At 41.8% G+C, this 26,245-nt stretch overlaps 1 protein-coding gene across 3 annotated transcripts in view; it reads left to right on the top strand.

Annotated features, from left to right (window-relative positions):
• The window catches only part of DMD (dystrophin), a 2,676,723-nt gene that overhangs the window by 2,440,656 nt on the left and 209,822 nt on the right, over nucleotides 1-26,245 (top strand). For all 3 annotated transcript variants that reach the window (XM_058291720.2, XM_023592525.3, XM_058291721.2), the window contains one exon: nucleotides 922-1,000. In XM_058291720.2, the coding sequence (XP_058147703.1) occupies nucleotides 922-1,000 (79 nt within the window). The remainder of the gene's footprint in view (nucleotides 1-921; nucleotides 1,001-26,245) is intronic.

Raw genomic sequence — 26,245 nt, 5'->3', positions numbered from 1 at the left:
ACCCCTCTCAAATTACAGCAGCTCTGGCCAAGCTCTGACCAACCCTGAGGTTAGCATGGGCTGATCAGATCCAAATCAAAATCCAGGATTATAGAGCTAGGATGCCTGGGGCCATCATCAGTATCGGGTTAGCAAAATGCCAGATGACAAAGTATACCATTTCACCTATAAACTTCTGCCTCTTTTTCCTCCCAGAATGGAATTCACTAAGCTGACAGTATACTGTGTCAATATGTTATAGAAAAAGCTAATAGGAAAAATAAAAGGAAAAAGAATGACAATTCTTACTGAATGCTGTCTAAAGATATATTTCCCAGTAATTTCCAAGTCCATTGAAAACTGAAATCTGAACACCTCTTTCATCTCACTATCCATTCTATGTTACCCCAAATTTAGAATTTTTCTTCTACTTCTTGGGTACTTAATAAAGTATGAATCAACTTGTTTATTATCAATGATTAATTATCACTCAATGATCCATTAATTACTAATAATCTTTAATGCAAAAAAATCATTAGTCTAAAACAATCGACTGATTAAGACTAAAAGACAAAATATACACCATTTTTGAGATGCTTTCATTATCTAATATAATACCAAGTGGCAACATCCCCTAACCTTCTTTTGGTGAAAGATTTTCGATGGTGCCAATTGGCGCAGTAGTTCATTTGTGGCTGTCATTGAGTAGAGTGCAAAAATCTCATTTTAACATTGTCAGGAGAGAAAATCCTTTTTTGTTTGGCCTTGGTGTGATAAAATGGGTCTCAGAAGCCATATACAGTAAGTGGATATTAAAACTGGAGTTATAAATTGTTGCTTAGTGTTCTCAGCCTGAGAGAGGTGACCGAAAAGGCTACATTGTTTTCATTGCTCCTCATTACATATGATGAGAGAACATCATTTCTCTCCTTTTCCTCCCAGGTGGCCGTTGAGGACCGCATCAGGCAGCTGCATGAGGCTCACAGGGATTTTGGCCCAGCATCCCAGCACTTCCTTTCCAGTAAGTCATGCGCAGTTTTCATTGCCTAACCTCTTCCTTGCATTGTCGTAGCTACGGATTAAGCATTGAGTTACAGTCATCTCTGCCAGCTGCACAAATCATCCTGAAATATAACCTGGAAGATGAATTCAGAGGGTTAGGAAGAGGAAGGCCGATTAGGTCATTGTGTCCAGTCTTTGGCTAGTGCATGATTGTTTCCTACAATGTATTCTCAGGTGCAAATCTTATTAGTATTCTTGAGTCCTTATTTCTGCCTTTAGCATTTCACCCCGTAAAACTGATAATTATGTTGCATGGTTTCAGTATATGTGTGTATAGATTCCTGTGAATATATAATTCTTTAACTCTATAAATTTCATTAAGTACTCCCTGCCTCCAGTTTGGAACCTTAGCCTAAAATGTTTCCCTCACAATTCTTATCCCTCATTTATCCTCAATAATTGCATAACAGTGAAGGGAAAGGCTCTACTCTTTCTTTTTATTTTACAGCTTTGCTATTTTATTGATTATACTTTTATAATTAATACAAAGAGAAATCCTCTAAGGACCTCTTAGTTAACTGAGATTTTAAGTAGTGAAATATTCTCTTAGTATAGTACTGCTTATGAACTTGGCAAGCATCTGTTTTCCTCTGCTTAATGTTGTCAATTTATTACATTCTTTCTCTGATTATAAAAGTATATGTGTTGATTTTAAAAATACAGAGAAGTATAATGGAAGAAATTTAAATTCCCCTAATTCTACCATGGAGTTAATGTCTTTTGCCATTTGGTAAATTTCCTTCTGGTCATGAGTACTTATGAGGGTTGAACCATTGCTTGAAGGCAATTACTTAGTTCTAAGCATTTACAAATGCTAATTTAATCCTTATAGCAAACCTGGAGGTAAATACTATTATTGTACCCATTTTAAAGATTAGGAAAGTGAGACACATGGTCACACAATGAGAGTATGGCAGGGCCAGGATTCAAACCAAGAGTTTGGGCCCCAGAGTCTATGTTCTTAACAGTATGCCATGGTGTCTTCTGCTCTCTATATACACATATATAATTTCTATATTTTATAGAGAGGAAGTGTTTTAGTTTGCCTAGGGCTGCCAATGTAAAAATACCCGAATTGGGTTGGCTTTTATAATGGGGATTTATGAGGGTAAAACCTTACAATTCTGAGGCTATGAAAATGTCCAAATCAAGGCATTATCAGAGATGCTTTCTCACCAAAGGTCAGCTGCTGGCAGATCCTGGACTCCTGCCACATGACAAAACAAAATGCTCTCTTTGGGCTACTCTCCCACCTCTCTCTTTTATCCTCTCAGGGTTTCTCTGTCTTCCTGCAGTTCTTTCTCACATGGCAGGGTCAAAATGGTGGCTCTTTTTCACTGTGGTTTCTGGTTTTAGTTCTCCGCTTATATAAGACCCCAGCAAGAGGGTGGAGACCTAACCTAGGTCATACCTCACTGACGTAGTCCAATCAGAGGCCCTAAAGCGCTCTAATCAAAAGTGATCTAATTAAAAGTCCCTTAACTGAATGTAATCAAAAGGCCCCCATCTATACTGTCTTTATAGGCACAGGAATAGGTTAGCTTAAGAACATAATTTTCTGGGAAGTGGATTTGGCCCAATGGATAGGGCATCCGCCTACCACATGGGAGGTCCAAGGTTGAAACCCATGGCCTCCTGACCCGTGTGGAGCTATGTGCAGTGCTGATGCACGCAAGGAGTACTGTGCCATGCAGGGGTGTCCCCTGCGTAGGGGAGCCCCACACACAAGGAGTGTGCCCCTCAAGGAGAGCTGCCCAGTGCGAAAAAAGTGCAGCCTGCCCAGGAATGGCACCACACACACACAGAGCTGATGCAGCAAGATGACACAACAAAAAAACCCACAGATTCCACAGTGCTGCTGATAAGAATACAAGCAGACACAGAAGAACACACAACTGGACACAGAGGGCAGACAACTAAGGGGAGTGGGGAAGGGGAGAGAAATGAATAAAAATAAATAAATCTTATAAAAAAAAGAAAATAATTTTCTGGGATCCACGAGAGACAAACCAGAACAGGTGATAATTTTATATGCTCTCCCTTCACTCTTCTGCCTTATTCCTTCCTTGACATTTTCTGGTCCTTTTCTTTCTTTTCTGTTTTCTAGAAATTAATTTTAAAAATTTATACCCACAAATACGTTGAAGTAATTGCCTAGATGCTTTCATGTATATCTCCAGTTGGCCATTCTCTTTTAGAACAAAAATCTTAGAAGGTGATGGTCTTGTATTTTTATGATACAATGATAATGGATTAATGTGTGACCATTTCACACATTCTCAGGAGTTGCAAAAAAAAAAGTGCGAGTAAATTAAAACAGTGTATCTATATGAGTGGGAGTGTGGCTTTTAAGAGTGACTCTAGAAAATTTATAAAGACAGTGCAGGTCTTCTGTATTTTTCCAGATCTCTGGTCTGCTTTGGTGGCCACCATTCTATTTGATTCAACTATGACTAAATGAAGTAACATACTCAGAAGTAACTCATAAACCATAAATAAAGATATGGCTATTATGAGTATTAATTACTCTTTAGTCACTATGTACATTCATTCATACTTTCTTCTCTCTGCCTTATGCCCCCCACCCCCAATTGCCATGTCTTCCCCATTAAAACCTTTTCTCAGAAAATAATATTTTGTACTCATTTAACCCAGGTGACAGGTAAAAAGTTTAATGTGTACTTCTCTGAGGTCTTTTGCATTTTAATAGGGTGAAAAGCCGTAAGCCTGAGGAATAGCTCTCTGGTGGTGGAACATCAGCCATAAGCTCTGAGCTGTGGGGAAAGAACTTGGAGAGGCCAGGTGGACCATCCTCACACCTTTCAAATCATATCACATCAGTGCTCACTTCCAGAAAGGTCACGCCTGTAGGTACTGGCACTCATAAAGACCCGGTTCTACCTGGTTGGACAGAGGCAGCCTGAGAAATCACTGATTTCTTCAATACCCACGTGGAATATCAGTGTATGCTTAGAAGTTTTGCTTGCGGATATACCAATTTGGTTTAAGGGATATTTGAAAAATAAGACAATGAGATTGTTTCCGTATGTTGTCCTTTTTTCAATTACAGAGATAACAAATGCTAATCAAGGAAAATTTAGAGAGCAGAGAGTACAAATAAGAAAACAAATCTTACCCATAATCCCAACACTCAGAGGAGATCACTATAAAAAATTTGCTTTATATACTTTTTATCTTTCTCTTGGTGTATCTGTATGTGAATTTAGGTTATTTTCCTTCTTTTAAACCAAGCAAGAGAACAAATACATTGTCATTATATGACCTGCTTTTCTGTTTTTTTTTCCCCTTGGAATTATATTAAAACGATTTTCATGTGTTTAAGTATTTTCTTATAGCACGGTATTTTTAATGGCTGTATTTCATTCCCTTCTCTGTCTATACCGAATTTACCAAGACAATTCCATATTCTCTGTATATCTGTTGGATATTTACTTCCAGTTTTTCTCTATTATATTCAACTTTGTGACTGGCACCCTTTGTATACCTTTATAAACATCTCAGCCTCTCTCTACAAGGTAAATGCCTAAAAATGGAATGGTTATGGTAATGAATGTTTACATTTATAAGACTTTGACTGCATGTTGCCAAACTGACCTCCAGAAAGCTGCACCAGACATTGGGTGCACCATCAAAACTGTATTTGGGCGGCGGATTTGGCCCAGTGGTTAGGGCGTCCGTCCACCACATGGAAGGTCTGCGGTTCAAAGCCTGGGCCTCCATGACCCGTGTGGAGCTGGCCCATGCACAGTGCTGATGTGCACAAGAAGTGCTGTGCCATGCAGGGGTGTTCCCTGCGTAGGGGAGCCCCATGCGCGAGGAGTGCGCCCCGTAAGGAGAGCCGCCCAGCGCGAAAGAAAGTGCAGCCTGCCCAGGAATGGTGCCACACACATGGAGATCTGACACAACAAGATGACGCAACAAAAAGAAACACAGATTCCCTTGCCGCTGACAACAACAGAAGCGGACAAAGAAGAACACGCAGCAAACAGACACAGAGAACAGACAACTGGGGTGGGGGGGGGAGGGGAGAGAAATAAATAAATAAATCTTTAAAAAAACAAAACAAAACCCATATTTGGGGGTTTTGAGGGGGAAGTGGATGTGGCTCAAGCAATTGGACTTCCATTTACCACGTGGTGTAGGTACTGGGTTCAGTTTTCAGTGCCTCCTGGAGAAAGTGAACTGGTGCGGCGGACAGGTGTGGCAAGCTGATGCAATAAGATGACACGACAAAAGAGACACAAAGAGGAAAGATAGTGAGAAACTCAACAAACCAGGGAGCTGAGGTGACTCAGGTGACTGAGAGAACCTCTCTTCCACATGGGAGGTCCCAGGTTCGGTTTCTGGTGCCTCCTAAAGAAAAGACGAGCAGACACAGAGAGCACACAGTAAATGGGCATAGAGGGCAGACAGCAACCGCAAACAATGATGGGGGGGCTAGTTGGATAAATAAATAAATCTTTAAAAAAAACCAAAACCATATTTTGGGAACTGATACAGCTCAGTTTGTTGAGCACCAGCTTCTCATATATGAGGTCCCAGATTCAATCCCCAGCCCAGTACATCAACAAACAAACAAACATATTTGAGGCAAGGCATCTTCAAAATCATGCAGTTGCTGTTAAATTATGTTCTATAAAAGAAAAGCTTTTGCCTGCAAATTTTAAAAAATGTATGCCTGAAAATTACCTTTAAGGTCATATACTAAATGAGTTTAAATCAATGGATGTTTAGTAATTGCTTCCAGGATATTTGGAATAATACTCAGGTGATTTCTGAGGCTTAGACATTACAAAGAAAATAAAAATAATGATGAGTTACTAACTGTACCCCACACACTCGCAAACATGTACATTATCATTCTCTCTTTCTTCATATCCTGTCTCCAACCACATGCACACACATTCTCCCCTTCGAAAATGACATTACCAATTGTCTTTGTGGTGGTGGTGTTTTTAATCAGTAGAGAGAAGCAGGCTTTTACCGAAGAAAAATACTCCCTGTTTCCTTTTGGTGGCCCAATCTCTACTTGTTAGAGAGAAGTTTTTTCTTTTATCCTAGATCTGAGAGAAAATGAGAAGAAAAAAAAACGTTGTAAAATGTGACCCTTATCCAATGACAGACACACTAGTTTGCCTTTAACTCTACCTTTAATACTCTACTACTCCTAATTGACTTCTGCAACTTAAATCAAGAAAAAAGGTAGAAATTCTAATACAGGTACATACACATACATTCACATATATAGATGAGAGAGAGAAGGAGAGAGAGTTGGTAAGGCTAGTGTCAGTCACTTAATATATCAGTGATCAATAAAGTACTATAGTACTCATTGGCCTAGTAATGTTAAAATTGTCCTTCCTTTTTTCAAGAATTTAAAACCATTTCCTGGCTATTTTCTCAATTTTCTGGGCTTCTGTTCTAAATGTTACTTTTTTTCACCAAGAAGGATAACTATATGTTTGGGTCAAGGTAGAAGAAATATTTCTGTAACATTAATACGGTCTTGTAGTTGTCTCAATATTTTACAAGTTCCAGTATTCCCTAAAGGAACGTTTTCCAAGCTGAGTTCCACAGAAGACTAACGTTCTGTAAGATGTTAAAAAGTTTTCCTTGAAAAAATAGTTCTAGGGTCTATAGGTTTGAGAAGACTTTTAGGTTGTAAAGATAAACAAGTTTCATTCCTGTTTAAATTCTGGAGGCCTTTAATACACATTAAGAGTAAGAGGATGTGACAGTTTGAGATTATTTTTCGAATCCCTAAAAGAGAAAGATTATGCTTTAAACTAATCTGTTCCTCTGGGTGTGATAGTCTTTGATTGTATTAAATTCAATGAGGAGCCTCTGATTAAGTTTACTTGATAAAATCAGTTTAGGGCTTCTGATTGTATATGTCAGTAAGGCATAACTCAGGTTGAGTCCCTGCCTCCTTGGTGGGCTGATATAAATGGACGCTTACTCAAGAAGACACACTGGGAAGAGAGAGAACGCTTGTCATTTTTGATGCTGGGGAACCAGGGAGAGATGAGCCATTTGCCTGATAGTTTGTAGCTGACCTTGTGAAGAGACCAGAGTAGCTGAGCAGCTGAGAAAGCCAGGAAAGAAACGAACGCTATGCCAGAGACTGATACAGGAATCCCTGAGAAACAAGCCCTATGCCAGCCTAAAAGTGAGATCGGGAAGGAGCTTGGCCCTTGGAGCCTTAAGAGGAAGAGGAAACCCAGGAAGGAGATACCAGGCAGAGATCAGCGACCATCTTGCTTCAGCATATGGCACCTGACTTTGGTGAGGAAGCAACCTTGACTTGGACTCTTTAGGGCCTTGTAACTGTAAACTTTTACCCCAAATAAATACCCTTTATAAAAGTCAACAGATTTCTAGTACTTTGCTTCAGCACCCCTTTGGCTGATTAATACAGAGAAGAGTTAGTAGCTCTTCTCCATATTCATGTAATTGGGAAAGCCTTTCATTTTTTTTTTAAGATTTACTTTTTTAAAAAAGATTTATTTATTTCTCTCCCCCCCACCCCACCCTGCCACCCCAGTTGTCTGTTCTCTGTGTCTATTTGCTGCGTCTTCTTTGTCTGCTTCTGTTGTTGTTGGCGGCATGGGAATCTGTGTTTCTTTTTGTTGCATCATCTTGCTGTGTCAGCTCTCCGTGTGTACAGTACCATTCTTGGGCAGGCTGCACTTTCTTTCCCACTGGGCGGCTCTCCTTACAGAGTGCACTCCTTGCACATGGGGCTCCCCTACACAGGGGCACCCCTGCGTGGCATAGCACTCCTTGCGCGCATCAGCACTCTGCATGGGCCAGCTCCACATGGGTCAAGGAGGCCCGGGGTTTGAACCACAGACCTCCCATGTGATAGATGGATGCCCTAACCACTGGGCCAAGTCCACCACCTAAAGATTTATTTTTTATTTATTCCCCCCCCACCCTGCCCCCCCAAGTTGTCTGCTCTCTGTCCATTCACTGTGTGTTCTTCTGTGTCCGCATGTGTCAGCGGTACCTGGAATCTGTGTCTCATTTTGTTGCATCACCTTGCTGTGTCAGCCTTCCATGTGTGCGGTGCCATTCCTGGGCAAGCTGCACTTTTTTCGCACTGGGCGGCTCTCTTTATGGGGTGCACTCCTTGCGCATGGGGCTCCCCTACGTGGGGGGACACCCCTGTGTGGCATGGCACTCCTTGCACACATTAGTACTGCATGTGGGCCCGCTCATCACGCAAGTCAGGAGGCTCTGGGTTTGAACCTTGGACCTCCCATGTGGTAGGTGGATGGTCTATCCGTTGAGCCAAATTTGCTTCCCGTGAAAGCCTTTTTCAGTCACACCAATTAATTTCTCACTAAACATGCCATGGAACACAACAATACTTTGCCCTAAATAGGTATTTGCCAAAATGGTCTGATAAGAATTTTTTGGGGAAGAGGTGCATTTAATACTGAATTGGACAAAGAAAGTAGTCAGAACAGGATCCAATTAAAAAGAAAATGAGTATTTAGAAGACAAAAGCATCAGCTCTCTATCTTTCCTAAAATTCCCAGCCCCACGCCCACTCAGGAATCCCCTTCAGTGGAATTTCGTAGCTGAAGAGAAGCTTAGAGAATATTTATATAAGTGGTTTTCAAACTCTAGGGTGTGGCTCATGTGTGAATCGTGAAATCAGTTTAATGAGTTGCAACCAACAGTTTTTTAGTGGCATGGAAAGGAACGAATGGAATGGAATAAACTAGAAGATATCCTTCTACATTCCACAAGCAAGATTAGGCATTATTTTATGAGCCTTTGGTTTCAGTTAGGTAAATGTGTGTATATGTCGGTATGTGTACAGGATCACAATGAAAAATGTTTTCCTTCTGTGGGTTGCGTTCAAAAACCTTGAAAGTCACTGAACTAGTCCAGTCCTTTATTTTACAGCTGACAAAATAAGTACAGAAAGATCAAGTGACAAGACCAAGGTAACAGAGATGATTATAATAGATCTGAGACTGGAACCCAGTCTTTAGATTAATACGCCACACCCCCACGCTACCTTATCTATTAAGAACAGACACCCAGGCTAATGACTGTCGAGCCCATCTACTGTTGCCATAGATTTTTCCCTCTTCTCTTCCTAGTCCAGTTCCCACTACATTGACTTACACGTTTTGGTTTTCTTGACACTGTTGGGCCAACAGTTGTCTTACCAATGGTATGGTATATTGGTTAAGAGTACAGGATCTTGAACTAGACTGGGCTGAAATAGTGCTGTGGATGTTTGTTTAAATCTGTATCTCTCATCTGTAAAATGAGGATAATAGTAGCATAATTCACCAGTTTGAAGACACTTTTTCCCCATGTTTTAACAGTGTGCTGAAATCAGAGCATATCCTATAGTGAAGGGGGTCTTGGATTCAGTGAAACATGGCAGTATTGTCTCATAGGGTTACAGTGAAGATCATATAGTTAATATGTGTAAAGCCCTTAGAACAGTGCCTGACATACAGTAAGTGTTATGTGAGTGTTTGCTGGTATTATTATTGTCATTAACATTAGTGTCGTCATTACTCTCAGTTTGATAGTGTGTCTTAGTATAAGCCTGTCTATTAGGGTCAAACCAGATATGCAAGTATCATTAATTCTCTTGTATTTACTTCTCAATGTAACTAATTCCTCTCCTTTGCAAAATGGTTTTCATGGATCTAATCTGAAAGTCCAGTATTTTGGACTGTATAAGAGTTCAATAGTTATTTAATATTTGTGTAACTAATGAAAATCAAATGGGTAGGCCCTAATCTCTCTTAAGGACAGTATGGTATTGGTCTGTTGACCATTATACCCTTTAGTACCTAACAAGGTACCTGGCACTGGGTAGATTAGATGTTCAGTAAATATTTACAGAATCAATTATGTCTCATACCAAAAGAAGAGGAGGCAATTTTCCTCCCGACATTGATAATACACAGTGGCATGAGATTTAACGTAGTGAATATCACATACTAGACACCCAATAAATAATATGACCTTTTATTTTGCCTCTTGGCAGAGACTAATAGCATTCATAATTTTACACAGTCTTTTGCTCAAAGTCTACTGTGCTATGTAATATATTAAGGGGAAAAGGCTGGTTTCAAAATTACAGCATTATCACAACTCTGTTAGGAAAAAATTAAAACCACAAAGGTACACATAAAGAAAAGGCTGGAAATAAAATACCCCAAAATACAAATAGCTGCTGTGTTTTCCTTTTTAACTTTGGAGAATTTTTTGGTAATCAGCCTGTATTACTTTTAGAATGGAAAAAAAACAATAAAGGTAAAATTTTTACACTCCAGCTTTTAACCTAGTGACCTCTTGCAGTATTATACTCTATTGCCAGCTCTGGTACTCAGTAAGACAAATTTCCTTTTTAGTATTTATTCTGAATTTCAAAGCTGGGAGTTTCATCGAGTGACCTTCTTGTTCTCAGATTATGAGACTATAAAACGAAAGGACTGGTCAGTTATTTCTTGCTGGCTTTATAATCTTGACCACCTTAATCAAGTCCCTGGCCAACTCTTTTTCCTCTTGTCAAAGGAGCCTGAGCTTTTACAGTTTTCCCCTGCTACATATGGCTAAACAGTTTGTTTCCATCTTGAGTGTTGTCAGCCCTTCACTGCCACCCACTCACCCACACACTTAATGAAGAAAAAGTAGGAGGAAAAAAACTTTAAGCACATCTACTAATTGCTGACATTTCACTTACCAGTGCCCCAATCTATGCCACCATTGTCCCCAGGGGATGGATGAATTTGAAATATGAGTGGACCAATCATTTCAAGCTTCAGGTCAGTTTAAAGAAGCCATCGTGATAAAAATCAGAAAGAATCTTGAAGGGACAATTTGAGGTGATTGTCAGCGAAAAGCTGCTGGTCATTTCTCTCTGAGGCAAAAATCTCAGGGCAAAATAATTTGAGTCAGTTTCTTCAGCAGTCCCGGGTGTTGAGAATTTGTGGCAAATACCCTCTGACCTTTCAGTGATGCTGATAACACCTCCATAAATTCAAAGGTAGCCTCTTGGATACTCACAGAGAGTGGTCAGTGGTGATAATTACACTCTTCTCAAAATCTATTCCTATGGCCCTTTCTCCTTGAGCTCAATTTTATACTGCCCAGTAAGACCTCAGATTCATTTACTTTAGAGTGCCCTTATTAACAAAACTTTGCATCATTTGCCTTACATATTCCATTTATTAGAACACGTGAGGAAGGTTAGGAAGGTTCTCATTGAGGATTTGTGTGTTAGAGCTCTCTAATACTGGCTCAAGAGCCAATTGTTAAATATATAGGAATTGTGAGCTGCTTGTGAAAGCAACCATTGGAAGATTCAAATCAGCCATACTGGGAAAATCAACACCACAGACACTGGCAAATGCTACAAATCAGGCCTTGCTTGCTTCTGATCTGTCTCTGTCTCTGTCTCTCTCTTCCTTATTTTTTTTTCTGTTTTGATAGGTGATTTACCAGAATACCACTGAATCTATCTGTGTTATTTAGAGCACCTAAGTCCCTGGGAGGCAGAGCATCTACTTAAGCTTAGCAGGAAGGCAGGAAGTTCTCTGGGTCCAGATCTCTCTCCGCCTTAGGGAGGGTGACCAGGTCATCCTGGTGTCTCGAGGACTTTTCAGGCTTTAGTGTTAAAATTTCCATGTCCTGGGAAATCCTAAGCAAACCAGGGTGATTGGTCACCCTAGCCTTAAGCCAGGTTCCCTAGAGAGCCCTGGGCAGGAACTCTTGAATTAGCAGATGACTGAGCTAGTGCTCGCAGCTGAAGGGGAGTGAGGGCAGTAGGATGGGGCAGGGAGGAAAGCTAATCCAGGAGGTAGAGGCTCACCTCAGGAAGCTCTGGAGCACAACTACACTGCAGAATTGGCCTGCCTTGAGACAAAGGGACTTGGCTTTTGTTCCTGTCAGTCACTGGTTGTGGATTTCAGGGAGGTGGGGGACATCAAGGCAGCTCCCATTCGGCTGGGGGAGTTCTGTGGAGAAAGGGGGGCAATGGGCCCTTAGCAGCGACACTCACAGCAGCTCAGGGGAGGATGCACCAACCCACTAAAGGGGTTCTGAGTGGTACAGCAGCAGCGTTAACCTCTCTTCTAAGATTTTATGGAGATACTATGATACCCCATACATAATCTGACTTTAGAACTAAATGATGGCGTTTAGCTTGATTCCTAAGCACTACTTCATCACATTCCCAAATGGAGATAAGTCCTGTGGCATGAGGAAAATATCCCTTTTCTTCCTTCTTTCATCTTCTTCATGGTGACAGACCCTTCTGGACCTCACAAGGACCTATGGCAGGGAGACCGGCACCACAACTCTGAATCAGTTTCAGGACACATGGCACTATTTTAGTGGAATGCTGGCTCTGAAAGGTATATTTTTATACTCCCCAGAAAATGAAGGCATTTGTGAGTTTGGCCCAGGGTAGCATTTTGTCATCTGTCCCAGAATACAATGCTTTGTGCTACAGAAATGGTGGGATCGCATCCCCGTGGGCAAAAATCATTACTTTCCTTTTTCCATTTGGATGTTTTCCATTTTCAGGACACAACCAGTCTGGGATTACAAAATACTTTTCGGTGAGAAGTTTGAGGTGAGGACAAAAGGCATTTTGTTCCTTGGTAGACTTACAGAAACTATTCCTGGCTTTAAAAAAAATTCTTCTGGGCTTTTAAATATAAGTTTAGGTAATAGCAATAAAACTCACCTTAATTTCAGTCCATTGCATGTACTGCTCTGCTATGTGCTATCTCTTTAAGGCTATAAGGAACAGGGGTAGGCCTTGATGATGAGAGCTATTTTAAGGATACATGGAGACATAAGGAAGGATGGGGAACAACAGAAACCATGAGGCATGTGTTTGCTTCCCTCTGTATATGTTTTTTTGCTTATTTGTTTGTTTTTTAGAACCAGGGGGTGCCAAGAAATGAACCTGGAACATTGCATGTAGGAAGCTGTCGCTCAACCACTGAGCCACATCGGCCCCCCTGGGTTGGTGTTTTTGTTTTTAGGAGGCACCAAGAACCAAACCCAGGACCTCCCATGTGGGAAGCAGGAGTTCAACTGCTTGAGCCATATCTAGTTCCTTGGTTCGTGCTTTTGCTGTTGCAGACTTCAGACTGTCACAGTGTCATAGCCTCTGTCCTTTCCTTTTCGTCTCATACCTTCTGTTGACTCAGAGTTTCTACTTCCTTGTGACTTCTGTTTTCTTCCTTTGCTCTCTGACTCTATTTTTCCTTCCCTCCCCCACCCCCCGCCCTGCTGTTTTTGCTGTCTGTGTCCATTTGCTGTGTGATCTTCTGTGTTTCTTTCTCTTTTTTGTCTTCTCTTCTCGTATTTCTCCTCTAGGATTCGTCAGGATTCGATTCTGCGGACTTCTGATGTGAAGAGAGCTTCCCTGTCAATTGTGACACCTCATTTCCTGGTCTCTGCTGCATTTCACCTTGACTATCCCCTTTGTCTCTCTTTTGTTGCATCATCATATTTCCATGTGACTCACTTGTGCAGGCACTGGCTCACTATGTGGGTACTTGGCTCACCGTGCAGGCATTTGTGTGGGCACTCCGCTTACTGCACGGTCACTTGGCTCACCACACAGGCACTCGTATGGGTACTCGGCTTACCACATGGGCACTGCCTTGCCCTGCAGGCACACTTTCTCTTCTTCTTTTTCACCAGGAGGCCCCAGGGATCGAACCTGGGTCCTCCCATATGGTAGCCAGAGGCCTTATCACTTGAGCCACATCTGCTTGCCTGATCTCTAACTCTTAACTTCCCCACCTCTCCACCACCTATGTTTCTCTCTGGGTATCACATTCAAACTCTCCAAGAAAGAGGATCTGATTGGGTCATTTAATTTATTTACTATCCATCTGAGATCAAGACCTACCCCCCCCCCCCATAGGTTTCAGGCCAGACTGTAAACCAGCCTTTCTTTAACTGGGCACTAATGACACTTTGGGCTGGATAATTCTTTGGTGAGGGGCTGTCCTGCATTGTAGGATGTTTAGCAACACCTCTGAGCTCTGCCTACTACATTCCAGCAGCACCTCTTTCCCTCAGTTGTGAAAGCCAAAAATGTCTCCAAACATTGTCAAATTTCTCCTGGAGGGCGAAATTGCCCTGGTTAAGATTTACTCCTGTACACCAATCCCTGGACAATGTGTGGCCATAGCAATGGGGACACATGGAATACTAAGCAGAGTGACCTATGCCTGCAGAATCCCTGGATACAACTTTTCTGTATCCCCAGGTCCCCTTCAATGAAGGGCAGTGACCTCAGCAGGCGGCCTTCAGCTGTCTGCCCCTTCTGGGATCACCTCAGCTACAGAGAGCTGCCTCACCCAAGATCCCACTCCTTCCATGGCAGCTCACAACTAATGACTGATCGATGCAGGCATATAAAGGCCTGGCCATTTGGACCCAACTCAGGGCAAATCTATAGGGCCATTATAGCTCAAGAGGTCCCGTGGGGTTGACCGAGGCAGTCACTGGACCTGCATCCCATCTCGGCTTGTCCTTATTCTCACTCCTACTTCCTTCCTCTCCATTCAACAAGTGTTGACCTCAAGGACACACCTTACTAAATATCCTGCTTTCTAAACTCTGTCTCAGAGAATGCTTCCTGGGAAATCCAACCTGTAAGGTAGCAATTTAACTGACAGGCATTTAGAAGCTTCTCAGAAAAAAAGGCTTTGTAATAGGCCCATTCTAGTCACTCACTGGGTAACTTGATTTACTTTTTCCTTAATAATGAGGTTGACAATTTTCTCCAGTGTAAGTAGGAATGATCATTATTTAAGGTGTCTGACCTCATGATCTCCATTAACAGGTAAGGACTTTGAGGACTGCATAAAGTGACATCAGCCTCTTGCCTTCCACCTGAGGCTCAGTAACATACATACCAATGACTGGCAACAGTTAGAATGCAGAATGGTCAATAACAGATCATTAAAGGAAATGAGTTGGTGTTTGAGCACCATAAGGGTAAAGAGCAGGCATTGCTCTTTCTTTTTTATTCCTTGCATCTAACATAATGCCTTGCACATAGATGCTGGATATGCCTTGATTGAATGAATAACTGGGCCCTCTTAAGATCATTCCTGCTCAGATGTACTAGGCAAGAACTTAGTCAATTGCCTGATGTCCTAAAAAATGATGTTAGGGACTTCACTTTATTTTCAGTCAGCTCTGAAGAGAACTGGTTCATTCCTTCACTCAACAAATGTCTATTGGACAATCAATATAGGCCAAACTCTAAGTACTGGGGAAATGGTGGTCAATAAAACCAAGTTCTCTCTTGGAGCTTAGATTTTATCAGTAGAAGATGGACATCAGGTTGTGATGTTTGATGAAGAATAAAGCAGGCTAAAGGAGCTACAGGAGATAGGGGAAGGGAGCTCTAAGTGGGGTGGTCAGGCATGGCCTAAGGTGACATTTGAGCAGAGGATTGAGGGAGTGAGCCATGCAGCTATCTGAAGGCAAAGTGTTCCAGGTAGAGGACACAGTAAATGCAAAAGCCCAGGGATGTAAGTGAACTTCGAGGGTTTGAGAAACATCAATGAGGCCAATATGCCTGAAATAGTGGAAACAAGATGGAGAATGAGTGGAAGTCAGTGAGCAACCAAGAGCCAGATGAGGTTGCGCCTTGTAGACTCTGATTAACGGCCTCTGGAGGGAAACAGATGTGGCTCAACCAACTGGGCTCCCGTCTGCCATATAGGAGGTCCAGGGTTCGATGCCCAGGGCCTCCTGGTGAGGGTAAGCTGGCCCACATGGCGTGCCGGCCCCTGTGGGAATGCTGCCCGGTGCGGGAGAGCCACCCTGCGTGGGAATGGCACCTCGCGTGGGAAAGCCATCCCCTGCAGGAGTGCAGGCTGACGCGGAGAGCTGAAACTGCAAGATGACACAACAAGAGACAGAGGAGAGAAATAAGAAGACGTAGCAGAACAGGGAGGTGGCGTAAGAGAGTAATCACCTTTCTCCCACTCCAGAAGTTCCCAGGATCGGATCTTGGAGCCACCAAATAAGAATACAAGCAGACATGGAAGAATACACAGTGAATGGACACACAGAGCAGACAATATTGGGGAGGGGAGGGATAAATAAATAAATCTATAAATCTTTAAAGGCCTTTGGAATTAATTCCTAGTGAAAAGGTGAATACTTAAGAGGGTTCTGAGCTAAGAGATAACATCTGACTTACTTTGTCTGTAGCACTCATTGAATCATTCATGTATTTATTAACAGATACTAGGAACTTGGACTATGAAAATGAGAAAGATGAAATCTAGTCTTGGGACATTCACATTCTAACCAAAACAGATAGACCTATTTTTAAAAACTCATGATCTTCTATAGTGGTGGTAAATAGTGGATATTTTAGGAGGATAATGGAAGAAGAAATTTATTCTACAGTGAGGGAAATATGACTCTCTGTCTAGGCTGGTATTAATGTACATTCTCAGGCTCCAAGCAAATTCCAAGTTAGTATTTCATCAGATAGGAATCTCACAAAGGATGCTTCCAATTGCTTGGTTCTTGGTTCTTGATTTCACCAAGCAATTGTCAAAAGGTGCATTTGATGTCGGGAATCAGGTTCTCCCTTCTATTTAGCCATTCTGATGAATAACCTCTCTCCAATTATTTATGTAGTCTCCTTATAGCCCTTTTGTTCAGAAAAGGAATTTCTTATGTATGCGCAATGAATATAAATATAGGTTTTAGAGAGTGCTGACATTTTAATGAGATAGAAATAGGCAGACAAAAGAAAGAATAATTGAAGGATTAGTCAACATGGGGACAATTTGACTTTGAAAGAGAAAGTCTGAGCAGAAACTTCTAAAAAATTAGAAGAGAAATGGAACGGAATAAGCTCTTTGTATGGTGTCAGCGAAGAACAGAAAGGATTTAGTCTCAGAAGGTAAAACATGAAAGAGTCCATGTTGTGGAACTTGACCTAGGCCAGATATCAAGGGAAGGAAACTAATTCAAGAGTATTTACATCTGTGAGAGGTGTCAGGGGAAAGGAGAGCTTTTGGAACTGAACCTTCAGTTATTCCTGGAGCCCAACAAAAGCTCTTAAGAACCTTGCTGTCGTAGGGCAAAATAAAAGGCAATAGGCTTATGTCTTAAATGGGACCATATGTAACTCCAGGTCAGAGAGTTCCTCTAACATGGATCACCCACACTGATTTTAAATAGAAAAAAAAGTAAGTTTGGCAATGTGAAATTGATTTAAAAAATCAGAACTAAAATTAGAATTTAAGATGAATATGGCATGTTTTATTTTTTCTAAAAATACTTAGCTATTTCTTTTGAATTTCTGAAGCAATACCAATATAAAATGAGAAAACACAATTGACCTTTGCATTTGACACCAGCATCAGAATACCAAAAGGAAGATTTGTCTTCTTTCATGTTTCACTTCTCTGAGAACTGCATGTAATTGTAAGAGTCTGAAAATGGCTGGAAATGGAGGAAGGGGGCTATTTCCTAGAGGAGTTTCCTGGGCCACCTGTGCTTTGGTGGTTAACAGTTAAACTCTGCAATGAAAGAGAGACTCTCATTTGCTTGATTACCCTGAGATTCCTCACACTGGTAGTAAATTAGTGTGACTCACTACCTTAAGTATAATAAGAATAGAGGTAGAGTATGAACAAAAACAATATTGAGCACTTTTGCACTCTTAACACTAAGGAGACATTTTGCATGGATTAACCTGATTAATACAACAACCCTGTGAAATATAAACTATAACTATCTCCATTTCACAGAAGAGAAAATTGAGAGTGGAATATGTTTAATAACATTCAAGGTCATACTTGTAACCATTATGGCTTATTGACTATAGAGAAAGGGTTCTGGAGACCAGTGAGTGGAAATCTGCAAATATCAACTGTATAGATGAAAGGGGACTAATCCCCAGTTAATCTTTGGATGATGGTAGTGGAAGCAGCTGGTAACAAATCAGGGAGACTTTTGCTTGGGGGTATTTTATGTTCTCTAATCTCTTCTCTTTTTTTTTTTGTCTTTATTTTTTTTAATGTTACATTCAAAATATACAAGGTCCCCATATACCCTCCACCCCACTCACCCCACTCCTCCCCCCATAACAACAACCTCCTCCATCATCATGAGACATTCGTTGCATTTGGTGAATACATCTCTGAGCACTGCTGCACCTCATGGTCAGTGGTCCACATCATAGCCCACACTCTCCCACAGTCCACCCAGTGGGCCATGGGAGGGCATACAATGTCCGATAACTGTCCCTGCAGCACCACCCAGGACAACTCCAAGTCCCAAAAACGCCCCACATCACATCTCTTCCTCCCACTCCCTACCCCCAGCAGCCACCATGGCCACTTTCTCCACACCAATGGCCACATTTTCTTCGATTACTAATCACAATAGTTCATGAATAGAATATCAGTAAGTCCACTCTAATCCATACTCTATTCCTCCATCCTGTGGACCTTAGAATGCTTGTGTCCACTCCACATCTACATCAAGAGGGGGCTTAGATTCCACATGGATGCTGGATGCAATCCTCCTGCTTTCAGTTGTAGGCACTCTTGGCTCTCTGGTGTGGTGGTTCACCTTCTTCACCTCTATATTAGCTGAGTGGGTTAAGTCCAATAAACCAGTCTAATCTCTTTGATGCTCTTCTCTTCCTCACTCCTGACTAATAACAAATATTAGTCAGCTGTATCCACAATAGTGCTATGTAACAAGCCATCCCCCCACCCCCAATTCAGTAGCTTACATACAGCAACCTTCTAGTCTTATGCTTACGGGTCTCCAGGTCAACTGTAGTTGAAATGATCCAGGTAAAGCTTGACTGGGAAGCTCTGCTTAAGGCTGTAGGTTGGCTGGACTTTGCTCTAGTGAGTTCAGTTCAGATTGTCTCTAAGAATGTTGAGCTTTGAGGCCCAGGTTGAAGGATCAGAGGCCATCATGATGACACAGGTTCTCAAGGCAGACCACCAGAGCACAAGAGGATGTGCCTCTGCCCACAACAGAACTGCTGAAGTCCCATTAGCTAAAGCTAGTCACATGGTCAAGCCCAAGGTTAAGGATGCCACAACTAGGGAATAGATGTTGAATTATTCTATAGTGAAGTAAAGAATTGGGACCAAAATTCAACTCTCCCACCCTTGTATTGCTTTAATTGCTGTCATATCCTTAGTTCTTTCCCACTCTTCTTATCTTGCTTTCTAAATAGGATGTACATCCCATCTATAGTCATTTGGTTTTTAATATCTGGGTTGCTCCCTACTGTCTCAAATTCCAATGTTACTTTCTGTCAAATTTCCCTGGTGCCTAATACAATACCACTCACAGGGAGAGTGCTCAGCAAATGGCATTGACTGTCTGGTGTCTGAAAAGCACATCTGGAGAGACACTAATGGCACCTGGCAATATTGCATTGACTTGTTAGTAACCTGACTTAACCCAGATGGTCCACAGACTCTAACCACCATTACCTGGAGGAAAATTCCCTGGTAATACAGTCGGCCGGTTCTAGTCTAAATTCTTCAGAAATTCCCTGTGCACAACTCAGTCACGATTCTGTTTATATAAACACCTAGCCTCCTAAATCTGGCCTTATGAGGCTTGGTTTCTTTCTTATTCCCCAATAATCACCATGAGGTTCTTGAAGCTCTGTATAAGTCAGTTTGAAAGAGCTTTTCTTTCACAAGTAATGCCACCAGGTATTGGCTATTAGGCTTTGTAGGACCGGGTAGCCAACAGTACTGGATATTAGATATGGTGTTTATCTCTGCAACTCAGTCACCTTGCCAAGTAGTTCAGTGTGAACTCTTGACTTCTCAGATCAAATGTAAGCCTGATACTCTAAATGACCTGGCCATCTCCTAACAAATCCAATGGTGTGGTATTCTGTTCACCATGTGCGATGGTCTCAGAGCTCAGTGTTATCTGTCTGACAGCTCATATAATATTTACAGGTTGTTATTCGTGAGGAATTTTAGTTAGCCATAAAGATTTTCACAGCTATGGCAGACATTAGAGGTCTCATTCATCACTCTTGTGACCTTCCCCTCTGGAATGTAGCCCATCTGTCTCAGCTGTTGAAATCTTTATGGAAAATCTGCTCATCTTTGAAAGTTTAGTAAGTGATCTTAAAGTTTTCATTGAAACTTTTGATATATGAAATAGACATATAAAATACTATTCTTATTTTAATTTAATGTTTTGAAAAGTATTAAATTTAACTTGGCCTTTCAGGTGAATGACAGAAAACTTATGCCTGCTGTAGGAGCTGTATGTATCATGTCAAAAGAAAATAAAAACCATTACAAAGCAATTGCAATGGGGAAAAAAAAAGATACACACACATTTGGCATCACTAACTACCTTAAACTTAAATGCCAATTTATAATCTTTATTATGACTTTTTAAGGAGTAGAAAAGATACAAAGAAGTTTTTCATATAATATTATAAAGATGATCCTAAGAAAATTCAATAAATAAATGAATTGACTCGTCTGGTTTACAGAGCAGAGAGCAGAATGACATACTTCCAGATGTTGCACCTTGCCATTTACATTCTCTTCCTTTCATACACAAATTCTCAGATGCTAGGTCAGGACTGGATCCTACTACCTCCCCCGCTATCTGCTCCCTCCTTCAATCTCTGTGATCTGGTTGCTGCCTTCACCACCACTTTGAAAGTGCCCTCTTGGGGTCACTACTGATCCCCTTGAGACCAAACACAGTTTCCTTGTTGTTTTAGTTTGCTAAGGGCTGCAAAAGCAAAATACCAGAAATGGTTGGGTTTGTTTTGTTTTTTTTTTTAGGTATAACCTTATTTTAACTTTTCTTTTTTTTTTTTTAAAGATTTATTTATTTATTTATCTATCTATCTTCCCTTCACCCCCCACCCTGGTTGTCTGTTCTCTGTGTCTATTTGCTGCATCTTTGTCCGCTTCTGTTGTTGTCAGCGGCACAGGAATCTGTGTTTCTTTTGGTTGCCTCATCTTGTTGTGTCAGCTCTCCATGTGTGTGGCACCATTCCTGGACAGGCTGCACTTTCTCTCGTGCTGGGCGGCTCTCCTTATGGGGCGCACTCCTTGTGTGTGGGGCTCCCCTACATGGGGGACACCCCTGCATGCCTAGGCACTCCTTGCACGCATCAGCACTGTGCATGGGCCAGCTCCACACAGGTCAAGGAGGCCCAGGATTTGAACCGCGGACCTCCCATGTGGTAGGTGGATGCCCTAACCACTAGGCCAAGTCCGCCACCATGGTTGGGTTTTGTAATGAGAATTTATTAGGATAAAATCTTGCAGTTCTGAGATTGTCCAAAGCTCCATCCAAATCAAGGCATCATCAAGAGATGCCCTCTCACCAAAGGTTGGCTGCTGGCAGTCGTGGATTCATGCCACATGGCAAGGCAAAATGGTGGCCAGTCTCTGCCTTGTCCTCCAGGTTCACTTTATTCCCTGAGCTCAGGTGTGGGCAACTAAACATAAGGCTCAACTCTTGGTCTTTGGAACCCTTTCTCTTTCTCTCTCAGCCTCTGGGCTGCAGGCAATCCTGAAGTCCTCACTCACATAGCAGGGTAAAATGGTGGTTCTATGGATAACTGTTTTCAGTCCTCCATTTACATAAACGTCCAGCAAGAGGGCCAAGAACCACCCTGGGCCACGCCTCACTGAAGTAGTCCAATCAAAGCTGAACCCTCCTCCCCAGTGAATCCAAAAAAGGGTTCCATATGCACAGGAATGGATTAACAACAATAACATGATATATTCTAGGATTCACAAAAAGCTTTAAACTGTCACACTTTTCTATGCCTGTAGTCCATTGGAACCCATAGCTGCTCATACCCCACCAACTAGGCTGTCCTTGAAATATGTTTCTCCCTACTTTGTTCTAGTTCCTGTATATCTTTTATGGCTTTTTTTTTTTAAGGTTTTATTTTTTTATTTCTCTCCCCTTCTCTCCCCCCCACTCCCCAGTTGTCTGCTCTCTCTGCCCATTCACTGTGTGTTCTTCTGTGACTGCTTCTATCCTTATCAGCGGCACCAGAAATCTGTATTTCTTTTGTTGTTGTTGTTGCGTCATCTTGTGTCTGCTCTCCACGTGTGCAGCGCCATTCTTGGGCAGGCTGCACTTTCTTTCGCACTGGGTGGCTCTCCTTACAGGGAGCACTCCTTGCGTGTGGGGCTCCCCTACGCAGGGGACACCCCTGCATGGCACGGCACTCCTTGTGCTCATCAGCACTGCGCATGGGCCAGCTCCACACGGGTCAAGGAGGCCCAGGGTTTGAACCGCGGACCTCCCATGTGGTAGACGGATGCCCTATCCATTGGGCCAAGTCCGCTTCCCGTCTTTTATGGCTTTTCTATTGCCAGCACCATTTTTGGACATTCACTAGAGAACAGTTCTATCTTTATAGCCTCTTTCCCTTAAAGAGTCCAGTCATTCTCGTTGCTTCAGCTATAGTTCCAGTACTTAAGGTCTTATCCCTTCACTTGAATTTTGATGAAAAGACCCATCTTCCAGACATTTTGTCCTAAAGATATAATATGTCTGAAATCCATTCCCCTTCCATCTTTTTCTTTTCTGCCATTGAAACCCCTGATTGGCTAGAAATTAAGTCTTGGGAGTATGGAGTCATCTCTGATTTCTCTTTCCCTGAACACCAAATTCACTTGTGGACTACTTCTCAAACTCTGCTCTCCTGCCTCTAATCCATCTGTACCATGAGAACAATCTTCTTACCTTTTCATCATGATAATCATCTGATTATAAAACAGTCAAAGGCCCTCCATTTCCCACTATATCAAATATAAACTAATCTGTTCATCATTCATACTGATGAATGGAAAACAAAGAGCCTAGCTAAGAATGAAGGATTTGTTGGGCAGATGCCACTGCTCTGGGTAGGCAAAGAGAGAGAAAGAAGTACCATAAGCCCAAGCAGTTAGATAGTGTTTCCAGGCATTTCTCTCTGCCACATTTCCTACTAAATGTAGCACCTTAATTAGTATTAGTCTGAAGTAGATGCAAGGGCTAAAGATAAATGTTGCTCAGCTGAGGTAGAAATTGATTCTAGGGTTTCTATCACTGGGACAAGATCAATTGCTATGTAATTGCAAACATTACTTGAATGGAGATTAACATTTTACACAGCAATTTTATATGCATTTTCTTATTTTATTCTGACATCATTTTAGTGGAGGAGATAGTATTCCCATTTTGCATATAAGGAAAATAAGTCTCAGGGAGGAAAAAAAACCTTGCTCAAGATCATGAAGTCACGGGTAGAGCCAGTTCTTCTGAATCTGCATCCTGTCCTTAATCCAGGCACCTCCCAAGACTCTGGGTTAGGCTTTGAGATAGATACCTAACCTGCTAGATGCTTTTCTGAACTCAAAGACGTTACACTCTATTAGGGGAAAAAGGGTTATGAGAGACATGTTCTAAAATAAAACACCTTATCAGACAGTATATCTAAAGTGTCTTGTAAATTATACCAACTAAATATTATTGACCTGCAGCAAATGGATTATTCTCTTTCCACCCAGATCAGTAAAGACAGACTCCTGCTGACAGGAGTATAAATTATATTAAACTGTGCATAGCCTTTGATCCAGTAAGTATACTTCTAGGAATTTTGCTTAAGAACATTAACAAAAATATGTGCAAAGATTTATCTACAGAGATGTTCATTGTGGCCTTGCTTATAACAGTGAAAAACCAAAAACAACCTAAATGCCCCAAAGAGGGAAGTTCTTCAATAAATTATGGTATATCCATTAATGGAATGCTGTTCAGACATTAAAAATCCATTGTAACCCAGCAAGTATTTACTTTAGAGAAATGAAAATGTATGCCTACATAAAAACCTGTACACAAAGGTTTTCAGAAGCTTAATTCATAACTTCCAAATTCTGGAAGCAACCCACATATCCTTCAATGGGTGGATGGATGAACAAGCTGTGACATATCCATGCAATGGAATACTACTCAGCAATTAAAAAGAATAAACTACTGATATACATTACATGGATGAATCTCAAATGCGTAATGCACAGTAAAAGCGACCAATCTCAAAAGGTTACGTACAGTATGATTTCATTTTTATGACATTCTGGGGATAATCAGTGTTTGCCAGGTGTTGGGGGTGAGGGAAGAATGAACTAAAAAGGGACAGGATAAGGAAAAATTGAGGGGTGATGAACTGTTCTGTATCCTGATTATGATGGTTGGTACGTGGATCTAGGCATGTGTTAAAATAGAAATAACTGTATCCCCCCAAAATGAATATCACTGTACGCAAATTTTAAAAATAACAAAAATCAGTTGTAGAAGAATATATAAGAATGTGGAAAAATATTCATATTATATATTTCCTCACAATATGCTTTGAGTGAAGAAGGTAGCATAAAACACTACATCTAGGCGGTGGACTTGGCCCAGTGGTTAGGGCGTCCATCTACCACATAGGAGGTCCGCAGTTCAAACCCTGGGCCTCCTTGACCCATGTGGAGCTGGCCCATGCGCAGCGCTGATGCGCGCAAGGAGTGCCGCTGCCTCGCAGGGGTGTCCCCGCGTAGGGGAGCCCCACGCGCAAGGAGTGCGCCCCGTAAGGAGAGTCGCCCAGCATGAGAGAAAGTGCAGCTTGCCCAGGAATGGCGCCGCACACACGGAGAGCTGACACAAGATGACGCAACAAAAAGAAACACAGATTCCCGTGCCGCTGACAACAACAGAAGCGGACAAAGAAGAAATACAGCAAATAGACAACAGAGAACAGACAACCACGGTGGCGGGGGGGAAGGGGAGAGAAATAAATAAAACAAACAAACAAACAAAAAAACACTACATCTATGATATCATCTGAATTTCATGAAATAAAGGTATGTCTGAGAAATATTTTTTATGAAAATGTTAACAAGTTATACCTGAATGGTAAGAATCCTGGTGATTTTCAATTTTCTTCTATTTGTCTTTCTACAGTAACAATATTGGTTTATGGGTCTGTACTAGTCAGCCAAAGAGGTGCTGATGCAAAGTACCAGAAATCTGTTTGGTTTTATAAAGGGTGGGGTAGAAGCTTACAGTTACCAGCCCATAAAGCATAAGTTACTTCCCTCACCAACGACTATTGACACGTGTTGGAGCAAGATGGCTGCTGATGTCTGCCAGGGTTTGGCCTTCCTCTTCCTCTGAAGGCCCTGTGGTCCCAGCGTCTTTCAATATCAGCTGTAGGATGGCATAAATCTTGTCCCTCTCCCAGGGCTTGTTTCCCTCTGGCTCAGCTGCTCAGCACTCTGGTCTCTGCAGCTACAAACCATCAGGTAAATGACTTATCTCTCTTCCTGGGGCCTCTGCCGTGTGTAATAGAGCCTTTTCTCTTTCCTCATGTATTGACTTCTCTGTGTTCCTCTCCTGTGTGTTTATTCCTTGGGCTCCAGCTCAAAAACTCCAACCTCTCTTCTCTGCTATGTGGGACTCAACCGCCTGCTGATATGGCCCATTCAAAGCCCTAATCATAATAATCACACCCAAGTACAGGCCACTTTACAAACATAATCCAATATCAATTTTTGGAATTCAAAAACAATATCAGGCTGCCACAGTATCAAAAAGAAAAACTCAAATATTATGCAAAGATTAAAGAACAAAGAAGAAAGAAAGGCATGGTGCAAGTGGTGGTACCTAAGCTGAGCCATGAATAATTTTAGTATTCCTGATTTAGACAAAGGTGGTTTGGGAAGGTGAGGGGGTTGGTTCACTTAGAAGCAGGTTTATCTGCATGTAACAGAAAACTTAAATAACACTGATGAAAAGAAGGTAGTAGCTTATATGTTTCTCCCAGAGATATTCTTCAGAGACCCACACCTCTCATACCTTTCTTCTCAGCCATTCATAATGCATGACTTCTCTAGCCTAGGTTGTCAGGGCCTTGTCCATGTTCCCAGTGGCACTCCCCAGGCCTGGCCACACCAAACCTAGGCTTCCAAGTAGAAGCACCTGAACCTCTGACTCCAGGCCTTCTCTAACCATTGGTGCTTGCTCACCAGCGCCAGGGGCAGGCCAGAAATGCCAGAGAGTTACTGGCCCCCTCCTCATCCCAGGAGTAAACGCAAGCAAGGGCCGATGGGGGTTGGTAGATAAACAC

Source organism: Dasypus novemcinctus, chromosome X, assembly GCF_030445035.2.
Source record: "Dasypus novemcinctus isolate mDasNov1 chromosome X, mDasNov1.1.hap2, whole genome shotgun sequence".
In the NCBI taxonomy this organism is placed as follows: Eukaryota; Metazoa; Chordata; class Mammalia; order Cingulata; family Dasypodidae; genus Dasypus; species Dasypus novemcinctus.
The sequence above is the reverse complement of the archived record's forward strand: the minus strand, read 5'-3'. Positions and strand labels throughout refer to the sequence as shown.